The sequence below is a fragment of the Oncorhynchus masou genome, chromosome 12 (genome assembly GCF_036934945.1).
Source record: "Oncorhynchus masou masou isolate Uvic2021 chromosome 12, UVic_Omas_1.1, whole genome shotgun sequence".
Lineage (NCBI taxonomy): Eukaryota > Metazoa > Chordata > Actinopteri > Salmoniformes > Salmonidae > Oncorhynchus > Oncorhynchus masou.
In genome coordinates, this window is record NC_088223.1 from 30,464,375 (window position 1) to 30,477,621 (window position 13,247).

Genomic DNA, 13,247 nt, shown 5'->3' on the forward strand with positions numbered 1-13,247 from the left:
TACAGAAGTTGCACACATGAGAAAATAATGTGTGATGGTTGGTCCGGGAAATTTTGGGCCTTTTATTAACACATTTCTTGCAATTCTACATCATTTCACATGACTGGAGACTCTGGCATAATCATTTTTTTTTACGCATTCAAGACAACTGGGAAATCGGGAAAAAACAAGCTCCGACTGGGAAGATTTGTTTTGGACGGTCATACAACATGGAATTCCAAGTGGGGAACTCTGGCCTCGTTCCAGAACTCTGGCCACGTTCCAGAACTCTGGCCACGTTCCAGAACTCTGGCCACGTTCCAGAACTCAGGCCACGTTCCAGAACTCAGGCCACGTTCCAGAACTCTGGCCACGTTCCAGAACTCTGGCCACGTTCCAGAACTCCGACTTTCTGACCTGAAGATCACTGACGTCATGATTCAACCTCTTTTTTTTTGTCCAAGTTCCCAGTTGTCTGGAAAGCACCATAATACCTCACAAATGATTGAAATGACAGGCTACTTTGACACAGACAAACTGAGAATCTGAGTTCAATGAAAACGACCTTGTCTTGAATCCATCAATAGCCTATGCCTAGGTGTGTGGAGACATATTTTATGGTACAATATGAGGAGTAAATTATAGTCCTTAAAATGCTTTTCAGTTTCACTGACTCACCCAATGATGCGCAGCTCACATGCTGGTGATGGAATATGTGGTCGTGCCAAAAGCCTCTCTATCTCTCTCTCTCTCTTGTTTTACTTTGTAAAACAATATTTGGAAGAGAAGTTGATCAAATATTTTGATAGCCTACAGCTGACAGATTAGAGTCTTCTCTTTTCAGCAGGAGCCATTTGCTTTCCATCATGTGTTTTCCCGAGATTATAAACTAATTGAAATATTGCGAAAGGCACGTTTTGTTTGGATGGTGTTTGTTTACGGACATATTTGCTGCGCGTTCCAGACTGTAGGCTATGCCTTGTTATTGAGCTACACTCCACAGCTAGTCTAAAAGAAGCTATTTATAGTCTGTGGCTAAATTTTTGCTTTTCTCATGGTGTAGTAGGTTATTCTGAATGATGTCATTTCTTTCTGAACAGACAGCAGTAACTCTATAACTTTGGCAAATTTATTTCGATTCATCAGGCATGCCGCAGCTCCTCCAGAACTCTTTGCGTGCCTCTATAAAGAAATAAATGATAAAGTGCAGTGCTGGAGAGATGCGAGTTGCAGGCTCATGTCTGTCAGAGCGGAGAGAAGGGGAGAGATCATAGTGAGCAAATCTCATTTTAGTTATGTGAGAGATACGGGGGGGCGGGGCTGGAGAATTAACGCAGTGACAACTCAAATTAACTTTGATCGCTTTTATTAGAATTTTTACATTGCAAATAGTGACAATTATTTTTCATGCCACTGAGAGGCACCGGATCCGGCCAAATAGGTTCCGGAACGAAACAGTCCAAAACGGAGATGTGCCGGATTCTGTTCCGGCAGGATTCGGCTCAAATTAAGCACAATGTGTACGTCAAAACTGTATCTAGGCCACTCAGGAACATTCAATGTCGTCTTGGTAAGCAACTCCAGTTTATATTTGGTCTTGTGTTTTAGGTAATTGTCCTGCCGAAAGGTGAACTTCTCTCCTAGTGTCTGTTGGAAAGAAGATTGAACCATGTTTTCCTCTGGGATATTTATCCTAAAAAACTCTCTAGTCCTTGCCAAGCATACCCATACATGATGCGGCCACCACCATGCTTGAAAATATGAAGTGATGTGTTGTGTTGGATTTGCCCCAAACATAACGCTTTGTATTCCAGACAGAAAGTTAATTTTTAAGTGTTACTTAAGTGCCTTGTTGCAAAAAGGATGCATGCTTTGGAATATTTTTCATTCTGTAAAGGCTTCCTTCTTTTCACTCCATCATTTATGTTAGTACTGTGGAGTAATACTAACATCAATGTTATCTCTTATGAAAGCAATTCAACTCGGTATCTATTTTAAAGTTACCATTGGCCTCATGGTAAAATCCCTGGACAGTTTCCTTCGTCTACGGCAACTGAGTTAGGAAGGACGCCTGTATCTTTGTAGTGACTGGGTGTATAGTGGAACAGGTCGAGAGCTTCAAGTTCCTCTATGGCACGACAACACCTCTTCCCCCTCGGGAAACCTGAAAAGATTTGGCTTGGGCCCTCAGACAGCTTCACCATTGAGAGCATCTTGACTGGCTGATCACTGCTTGGTATGGTAACTGTTTGACATCCGACAGCAAGGTGCTACAGAGCGTAGTGCATACGGCCCAGTACATCACTAGGGCCGAGCTCCCTGCCATCCAGGAACTCTAAACCAGGCGGCGTCAGAGGAAAGACCCAAAAATGTCAAAGACTCCAGTCACCCAAGTCATAGACTGTTCTCTCTGATACCGCATGGCAAGCGTAACCAATGAACCAAGTCTGGAACCAACAGGACCTTGAACAGCTTCTATCCCCAAGCCATAAGATTGTTAAATAGTTAGTTAAATAGTAAACCAATAGCTACCCAGAATATCCTCATTGACATTTTTGCACTAATCTCTTTTGACTCATCACATGCTGTTACTGTTAATTATCTACCCCGTTGCCTAGTCACTTTATCATAACCTATATGTACAGATCTACCTCATCTACCTCGTACCCCTGCACATCGACTTGAAACTGGTACCTTGTGTATATAGCCAAGTTACCGTTTTTGTATATTTGTTCCTTGGGTTATTATTATACATTTTTTTCTTTCTACTATTTCTCTTTAAAAAACTGCCATTGCTGGAAAGGGCCCGTAAGTAAACGTTTCACTGCTAGTCTACATCTGCTGTTTACCGAAGCATGTGACAAATACAATTTGATGCTTACAGGGACATTCAACGTCTGCTGTTTTTAATACGTGCCCTTCTTTTCGAACCATTGGAAAACCTCTCTTGTTTTTGTGCAGTGGAGTGTATTCTTGGATGCCAAGAGAAGGCAGGCTTCTCCCCCAAAAAATCCTATAAAAAAATATAATTTATCTTTTGTCTCTCTGTGCGTCTCTCTGTGTTTCAAAATGTTCCTTCAATTCGCAAGAGGCTGAATGTATCTCACCGGAGTCGGAGTCAGCATCCGAGTGAGCAAAACAGTGCCCCTCTGTCTCTGTATGTTTTGGATTTGCCTTCACACCAATAGCCAAACATTACTGACAGAAAAAACTTGAATTGTTGCATCTCGTTGGGTTGTTGTCTTCCGGTGGCTAGCTAGAATTAGCCATGGTTGGAGATAGGGATTGGGACTTTTGGTTTGACTTAATTCTTCATACTGGCCAATGATTATAACGGTGATTCTGATCCAACCATAAATTCATACATTGTGCCCCTGGCCTGAGAGGATGGAATTCAATATGTAGCTAGATGTACTAGGCTAATGTTAACGAGCTGGCTAATCATTGCCAATGAAAGAAAGTTAGGCTAGTGAGCAAGGACTATAGCCAGGTATAGCTAGGACAACTAAAACTAAAAGCGTGTACTGTATGGCAGAGTCATAGACCGTTAGGGCAACATGAAAGAGAGGAGGATGGCATTGGTGTTTCAGCATGTTGTTTCTACTTATTTACAAAACTAACCCACTTGCATTGCGCAACACACACACACACACACACACACACACACACACACACACACACACACACACACACACACACACACACACACACACACACACACACACACACACACACACACACACACACACACACACACACACACACAAATCAGTACCATGGACAGCCACATAATATTTAGCTTAGACTAAATTGTTTTTGGAATCTTTTAGTTGTCACTGTTTTAGGCTAAGCAATCGGTGATTTAATGATGAAATGTTGAAATGGTGCTGGAATAGGGGAGGCAGCTCCTGTTTTCTTCGCCACTTGCGATAACGCTCAGGTGTTCTAAATCAGTAGTTGTTTAGTTAGTTCAAAAAGGTTGGAAATATTAACTTGCTTGGTCATGCTGTGGGTCAGTTTGTTACATGCAATATGCTTTGTGGATTCCACCGGACAGATGTTGCTCTCCGGTTTTGTGATGGAACAAAGGTGTGGTTGAATTTAGTCTTCTTATTGTCTTGGCCTTAGACCTATATACTGTATCACGGTGGCATGGCATATGAACTAACAGGTTATAGAGCAAACAACGCAATTATAAAAACACATAGGTTGTAAAATGGCTTTTTTTCCCTGTCTTGGCTTCCCCAGTGATTTTACCCATGCACCACTAGTGTCTTTGTGGTTGAATCGGTGCTTGAAATTCACTGCTCGACTGAGGAACCTTACAGATAATTCTATGTGTGAGGTACAGAGATAGTGTAGTCATTTTAAAATCATGTCAAACAATATTATTGCACACAGAGTGAGTCCATGCAAATTATTATGTGATTTGATAAGCACATTTTTATTCCTGAACTTATTTAAGCTTGCAATAACAAAAGGGTTGAATACTGATTGACTCAAATACCTTTTTATTTATTTATTTGTAAACATTTCTAAAAACATAACTCCACTTTGACATTGTGGGGTATCGTGTGTAGATGAATGACACACATTCTCAATTTAATCCATTTTAAATTCAGGCTGTAACACAACAACATGTGGAAAAAGTCAAGGGGTGTGAATACTTCCTGAAGGCTCTGAATGTGTTCTTCTGCTTAACACGAGACACTACTAATGTCCCAAATAGCCCCTATCCCAAATGTAGTGCGCCATTTTGTGGACCCATAGGAATGCCGACACTATCTGCTCTCAGATGGAACTCATGTGTTTGAGTTCGAGGCCTGTGATGTGACTGAGGCCTGCACCATAGATTATGGACAGGAATTAAACCATAACTCATAAAGACGGTATGAGATATGAGCTTGTAGCTGTATTTTCGTCACCAGGCATCAACCCTGGGAATGACTTCACTGTCACTACGGTTTAACAAGAAAGCTCTCCACTCTCTGTCTCTGTCTCTCCCTTCACTCCAACGTCTCCTTACACCACATAAACCCTTCACTGTCCATCTCTTCACATTCTTCATCTACACCTTTCTCGTTATCAGTCCAAATTGAAATGACAAGTGTTTCTGATTCCTGGTGAATGGTAAGAAATTGGTAGCAGGCAGAATAATCACAATCGTATTACTGTTAATTCCTTTCCAGTGGGCTGACAGGCAGGTCGGGAACAGGTTCCTGATGGCCTTGTGAGCGTGAGTGTATATGCGTGCACGAGTGTGTTTGTGTAGGTGCGTGTGTATGTGTGTGGCATATGAAATATATGGAATGAGATTTCGATGCAATTACTTTATTGTGTAATCAGCCTCAGGCTGCAAGGCAAATAATATCATTTATAATTTAGTTTTATACTAATTAGATTCCCCAATAATCTGATATCACTACTTGCTGTTCTTATCAAATCATTGATATAAGATAGAGGGAATGATTCAGCAGAGTAAAGCCACTGAATTCTGAAAGTAATTGAATCACCAAAACAAAAACGTTGTAACTCCAGAATGCTCCATACAGTACGTCAGGGTTCCCCAATAGGTGACCCACGGGGGGAAATGTGTGCCTTTATTTTCTTAGTAAAAAAAATATACAATTGAAGTCAGATGTTTACATACACCTTAGCCAAATACATTTAAATTCAGTTTTTCACAATTCCTGACATTTAATCCAAGTAAAAATGCCCTGTCTTACGTCAGTCAGGATCACCACTTTATTTTAAGAATGTGAAATGTCAGAATAATAGTAGAGAGAATGATTTCTTTCAATTTTTATTTCTTTCATCACATTCCCAGTGGGTCAGAAGTTTACATACACTCAATTAGTATTTGATAGCATTGCCTTTAAATTGTTTAACTTGGGTTAAACGTTTTGGGTAGCCTTCCACAAGCTTCCCACAATTAGCTGGGTGAATTTGGGCCCATTCTTTCTGACAGAGCTGGTGTAACTGAGTCAGGTTTGTAGGTCTCCTTGCTCGCACACGCTTTTTCAGTTCTGCCCACAAATTTTCTATAGGATTGAGGTCAGGGCTTTGTGATGGCCACTCCAAAACCTTGACTTTGTTGTCCTTAAGCCATTTTGCCACAACTTTGTCAGTATGCTTGGGGTCATTGTCCATTTAGAAGACACATTTGTGACCAAGCTTTAACTTTCTGACTAATGTCTTGAGATGTTGCTTCAATATATCCACCTAACTTTCCTGCCTCATGATGCCATCTATTTTGTGAAGTGCACCAGCCCCTCCTTCAGCAAAGCACCCCCACAACATGATTCTGCCTCCCCGTGCTTCACGCTTGGGATGGTGTTCTTCGGTTTGCAAGCCTCCCCCTTTTTCATCCAAACATAATGATGGTCAGTATGGCCAAACAGTTCCATTTTTGTTTCATCAGATTAGAGGACATTTCTCCAAAAAAGTAGGATCTTTGTCCCAATGTGTAGTTGCAAACCATAATCTTTTTTATTGCGGGTTTGGTGGCCTTTCACGTTATGTCGATATAGGACTCGTTTTACTGTGGATATAGATTGTTTTGTACCTGTTTCTTTGCTGTTGTTCTGGAATTGATGTGCACTCTTCGCACCAAAGTATGTTCATCTCTTGGAGACAGAACGTGTCTCCTTCCTGAGCAGCATGATGGCTGCGTGATCTCATACTTGGGGACTATTGTTTGTACAGATGAAGGTGGTATCTTCAGGCATTTGGATATCTCTCTCAAGGATGAACCAGACTTGTGGAGGTCTACATTTCTTTTTCTGAAGTCTTGGCTGATTTCTTCTGATTTTCCCATTATGTCTGAAGCTGGAGACTCATATCTCCATCCCTAAATTTAAGCACCAGCTGTCAGAGCAGCTCACAGATCACTGCACCTGTACATAGCCCATCTGTAAATAGCCCATCCAACTACCTCATCCCCCATACTGTTATTTATTTTACTCCTTTGCACTCCATTATCTCTGCTTGCACACTCGTCTTCTGCACATCTATCACTCCAGTGTTTAATTGCTATATTGTAATTATTTCACCACTCTGGCCTATTAATTGCTTTACCTCCCTTATCCTACTTATCCTATCCTGTATTTGGACTGTATGTTTGTTTATTCCATGTGTAACTCTGTGTTGTTGTTTGTGTCGCACTGCTTTGCTTTATCTTGGCCAGGTCGCAGATGTAAATGAGAACTTGTTCTCAACTAGCTTACCTGGTTAAATAAATATATATTTTTTTGAATGTTATACAGAGGCACTGAGTTTGAAGGTAGTCCTTGAAATACATCCACAGGTACACCTCCTACTGAGTCAAATGATGTCAATCAGAAGCTTCTAAAGACATGACATAATAGTCTGGAATTTTACAAGCTGTTTAAAGGCACAGTCAACTTAGTGTATGTAAACTTCTGAACCACTGGAATTGTGATACAGTGAATTATAAGTGAAATAATCTGTCTGTAAACAAATGTTGGAAAAATAACTTGTGTCATGCACAAAGAAGATGTTCTAACCGACTTGCCAAAACTATAGTTTGATAACAAGACATTTGTGGAGTGGTTGAAAAAGTAGTTTTAATGACTCCAACCTAAGTGTATGTAAACTTCTGACTTCAACTGTACATTTCATTTTTTCCTTTTTTCAAAGTGATTTTAATTTGGGAAATCTGTTACCAAGTATTCCCATGCATAAAAAGTAGGTATATAATGGTTCAAATGTTTTAGATATGAGGGCATCGGTCCATTCAGAAAATACCTATAATCTTTCCTGACTGAATCGATTCGTCCTCTCCCTCAGCCTATCAAACTTTATGCATGTAACTGCATATGACATTGTCATAACAAACTGTGTGCAGAGTGTGGGAGACGCAGCTGCTCGCACCAACGAGGGGTAGGTCTACCCTATCCTAGATCTAATACTGGTTGTCTACATCTACATGCCACCTTCAGCATTCAGATGTTTGTAAAATGGCTTTCGCAATGATAAATCAAAGGCTTAACCAAAGTAATTTGCTGGGTCATTGTTACCAAACGCTCTGTAGGAAATTGTGTTTTACTGGCAGAGCTGTGTCGGCTACCTGAGTGGACACATATCACATCTTGCTTATTGCACATTTAACTGCTGATTGGGGCTTTCGATTGGCAGATTCACTATGCAAAATATTTTTGGTAGTTCTGCTTTAAACAGTGAGTGCAATTGGTAATTTTTACATTAACAGGGTCATGGTGTACTTTCATAAAAATAACCGCAATCATTTTTGCCAGATGCACTGGTCAGAATGAGAGAAGAGAGTAGTTCTCGTCCTTCAAATTCCAAACAATCAAAACCATTCGCTTTTGAGACGGCTTTGGAATCCAAAGCTGTGTTATATCACTTGGCTTTGAATGTAATAGCTCATTTCTAAAGATAAATATTGACATATAACTAGCTCAATACATGTTCACCTGCCACATGACAAGTTAATCAGTGGACGATGAGGACTTCAGATAAAAGGTGGGGGGACAAAAACAAATTTCCCCCCCTAATTTGATCGTGGTAGATGCTTAGTCTACCCTATGGCTCACCATGCACACACACACACACACACACACACACACACACACACACACACACACACACACACACACACACACACACACAGTGCCACTCAGCTCAGAGAAGTCAGCTCAGACAGATCCAGCACCTGAGCTCCACCACCATCAGATATTCATTCAGAATGGAACGTGTTCATGCAACAACTGTCAGTGCATTGAATCATATCGCAACGAAACCGAATCTCATCGATTCATACCACTAATCATATCGTACCAAATCGTTTTAAACTAGAAGTATCATTCCTGGTAAGGAGAGATAAACATCCCTAATACACAGAGAGGTATATGTGATCGTATCACAATGTAATCAAGGTTTGAAATTATTCTGTCAAATACTACATCTGCTTGGGCTTCTTGAGGTCAGTGTGCAGTGTACAAATTATGTATTAATATATCCCGGCCCCCTAACCATCCGCTCAAGAAAAAATCGGCCCGTGGCTGAATGTAATTAGAGACCCCTGCAGTAGGTGATATATTGTAATGTTAACTTCTCTAAAACCTGCTGGATAAGCAAAACATGGCTTCAAGCCCTTGGGCTGAGCCAGACTGTCTGTAGACAAGGTGAAAGCTGGAAGAATGAGACAGGAAGTATGAGCAAGAAATACATCTCCTCCTCAGCAGTCATTTCATAGAAAACTACTAGAGCCTATTTGTTAGCATCACTTAATGACAACAACAACAAAACAGTAGGTGTGTGTAGTACCAACACTCTCATACGATGGAGAGTAGTGGAGCTCATTCAGTCTGTAATTCACAGCGATATGGTGAAGATTGATCATCAGCCAGATGTCTGTGGTGCTCTCCCTCCCAGATCCGCAGGTGTGCGTGTGTGTTTGTATGTGTGTGTGTGTGTGTGTGTGTGTGTGTGTGTGTGTGTGTGTGTGTGTGTGTGTGTGTGTGTGTGTGTGTGTGTGTGTGTGTGTGTGTGTGTGTGCGTGTGTCTGGGGAGCCAGTTTACAACTGTGACAATGATGTCAAGCAGCTGGTTCAGTCGTGGCTCTCTACCATTTGTTCTCTACGACCTCCACCCATTCTAACTGCAGACCTCCATATAAACCTGTCAGATGTGGTTAGCTATGGTCTGGCAGGAAACTCATCCAACAGAAGCAACCTACTCTCCTCCTCTCATCCTCTCCTCCCCCTCCTCTGCTCCTCCCCTCCCCCTTCTATTCTACCGTACCCCTCTCTGCTAAATATGCTGGGTTGGTGCAGCATCTCTGAGGACCTGCTGTGACAGTAAGGTGGGAGGTAGAAGGAAGGCGGGAGTCCTCCTTGGCATGTGTACAAAGGGGTCTGACTCTGGGTTTAATATACAGTGTCTCTGCCAGCTGTTCATATTTCAACAGGGCTCCCTCCAGACAGGACAGGTAAACTAGCATACCATAACAGCTACCAGTGAAATCCCCTCTCAGTTTGGATGAATCCCCTCTCAGTTTGGATATTACCAAGAGGACACCTGTATACAGACACAATGTGTGTGTATATGTGTGTGTGTGAGTCCGTGCATGTGCCAGCGTACATATATGAAAACACATGTCCTTCTTATTGTGTAAATACTCACATATTCCCCATATGTGTCCTGTGCTAAGGGTGGTGGTGGTCTGTACCCCGCGGACGGGGGAGCCCCTCGTGCTCTTGGTGCTGGCACGCCCCTCCCTCGGGCGGATGGTACCCGGCTGGGGGGTGCCCCTCTCGGAGCTGCTCCACGGGGGACAGCTACGTGGGGAGGGGGCACACCTCCTCGACTCCTACCACAGGACAAGCAGGGGACAATTGTAGGCTTCGTCTCAAATGGCACCCTATTCCCTAAATATATTTTAATGTTTTTGACCACAGCCCTATGGCTTAAGTGGGGCGGCAGGGTAGCCTAGTGGTTAGAGCGTTGGACTAGTAACCGGAAGGTTGTGAGTTCAAACCCCTGAGCTGAAAAGGTACAAATCTGTCGTTCTGCCCCTGAACAGGCAGTTAACCCACTGTTCCCAAGCCGTCATTGAAAATAAGAATGTGTTCTTAACTGACTTGCCTGGTAAAATTTAAAAAAAATTTTTTTTTTAAAGTGGACCAAGAGACTGTCACCAATATACCTATGCAATTCAGACATATACTGAATTAAACAATCACATTATTGTTAGTGAATATGTGGTTTTTATATCTGACTTACTGTAAACCTCACTGCCTGCAGGACTTTTATCTTATCTCACTCATATTAGGCATGCTAAATGCTAATTACTGTCTAATTTAAAACAGATCCAATTATATTTCCTCTCAGAGCAATACAAACATCTCTTCATCTAATTGAGAAAGCTTTTACAAACACAAGCAACAAACATAATCTGCATTTCATCTGAAAGTCTAAGAGCCACGCAACATGCATACTATGAACTATTCTAATGGCAATGACTATTTGAGTATTATTTATTATTATATCTGGGGAGTTACATCTTAAAGAGAGTCCAGCAGGACAGTTACAGAAATGTATTAGAATTTCAATAGTTTTCAACTTTGTATTGTGTATCGTTTGGGCCAGATAGTGTATTTTCCCCCCATTAGTATTACAAAGCAGAGTTTTGAATTGAATGTATTAAAACACAAACTTATGTATGCTCTGTAATTCTGTCATTCATTTTAGTTATGGTAATAAGTGAATTGAAGGAATTTCAGGCTGTGGAAATGAGTCCTAGTCTAAGAATACTCTCCCATTTGGAATAGCATCTCTGGAATGGGGTCTATGTACCTGTCTATGAAAATCAGGATATTGCTTCATGTGTCCATCAACATCACACTAACCACTACCCCACACCAAACACAAAAGTGAATACATACACCATCGCACATGCATGAATGCACACACACACACCCACACACCCAGGTTGGCAGTAGGTACCTGATGGGTCCTGGGGCAGGTGTCCCTCTACCCCGTGCTGCAGGCAGCTTGCCCCTCACCGCTGGCACCTTGGCATCCTCCGAGCCACCATTCAGGTACGTCAGCTCCTGCAGCTGCGCCTGTCGGATCTCATCATTGTAATCCTGCACACACACACCCACACACACCCTTTTAATTACAGCGTATTAAATTACGTCCTTTATCTCCAGGGTTACAGCCCTGTAGGAATGTCTAATTAATGTACTTTACAGTGCTGCTGTGACCAAGACCAACCGGTGTGTGTCTGTGTGCGTGTGTGTGTGTGTGTGTCTGTGTGTGTGTGCGTGTGTGTGTGTGTCTGTGTGTGTGCGTGTGTGTGTGTGTCTGTCTGTCTGTCTGTGTGTGTGTGTGTGTGTGTGTGTGTGTGCGTGTGTGTCTGTGTGTGTGTGTGTGTGTGTGTGTGTGTGTGCGTGTGTGTGTGTGTGATGTTGCCGTGACCGCTGCTCCTCAGGCAGAGCAACACACTCCTGATCCCCCGTTGATAAAACCCAGGAACCCCATTTGTTTTTTTCATCGTCACACATTGTCATCTCTCTGTGTGTGTGTGTCTTTATCGTCAAACACAGTCGTCTTCGCCGCTCAATGGAACGTAGCAATTAATATGGAAATCAGCGTTTAATCATACTGCCATGGAGACGATTGTCTTCTGTCTCCTCCATATCAACACATCACTGTGTATTTGTGAGGGAAATTAAAAGACGTATTTAATGACCAGAAATAAATCATCATGGCTCAGAATGAGACTGGAAGGATCACACATAATAGCATGGGATGTAGAGATCCTACTATCCCTCCATAATAATAGCTTGGGATGGAGAGATCCTACTATCCCTCCATAATAATAGCATGGGAAGGAGAGATCCTACTATCCTTCCATAATAATAGCATGGGATGGAGAGATCCTACTATCCTTCCATAATAATAACATGGGAAGGAGAGATCCTACTATCCCTCCATAATAATAGCATGGGAAGGAGAGATCCTACTATCCTTCCATAATAATAGCATGGGATGGAGAGATCCTACTATCCTTCCATAATAATAACATGGGATGTAGAGATCCTACTATCCTTCCATAATAATAACATAGGATGTAGAGATCCTACTATCCCTCCATAATAATAACATGGGATGTAGAGATCCTACTATCCTTCCATAATAATAACATGGGATGTAGAGATCCTACTATCCCTCCATAATAATAACATGGGATGTAGAGATCCTACTATCCTTCCATAATAACATGGGATGTAGAGATCCTACTATCCTTCCATAATAACATGGGATGTAGAGATCCTACTATCCCTCCATAATAATAACATGGGATGTAGAGATACTACTATCCTTCCATAATAACATGGGATGTAGAGATCCTACTATCCCTCCATAATAATAACATGGGATGTAGAGATCCTACTATCCTTCCATAATAATAACATGGGATGTAGAGATCCTACTATCCTTCCATAATAATAACATGGGATGTAGAGATCCTACTATCCTTCCATAATAACATGGGATGGAGAGATCCTACTATCCCTCCATAATAATAACATGGGATGTAGAGATCCTACTATCCTTCCATAATAACATGGGATGTAGAGATCCTACTATCCCTCCATAATAATAACATGGGATGTAGAGATCCTACTATCCTTCCATAATAACATGGGATGTAGAGATCCTACTATCCCTCCATAATAATAACATGGGATGTAGAGATCCTACTATCCTTCCAT

At 41.7% G+C, this 13,247-nt stretch overlaps 1 protein-coding gene across 2 annotated transcripts in view; it reads right to left on the reverse strand.

Annotated features, from left to right (window-relative positions):
* LOC135549064 (KH domain-containing, RNA-binding, signal transduction-associated protein 3-like) overlaps positions 1 to 13,247 on the reverse strand; it is a 223,980-nt gene that overhangs the window by 42,948 nt on the left and 167,785 nt on the right. For both annotated transcript variants that reach the window (XM_064979131.1, XM_064979130.1), the window contains exons 5-6: positions 11,470 to 11,612; positions 10,147 to 10,333 (exon numbers count right to left, since the gene is read on the reverse strand). In XM_064979131.1, the coding sequence (XP_064835203.1) occupies positions 10,147 to 10,333; positions 11,470 to 11,612 (330 nt within the window). The remainder of the gene's footprint in view (positions 1 to 10,146; positions 10,334 to 11,469; positions 11,613 to 13,247) is intronic.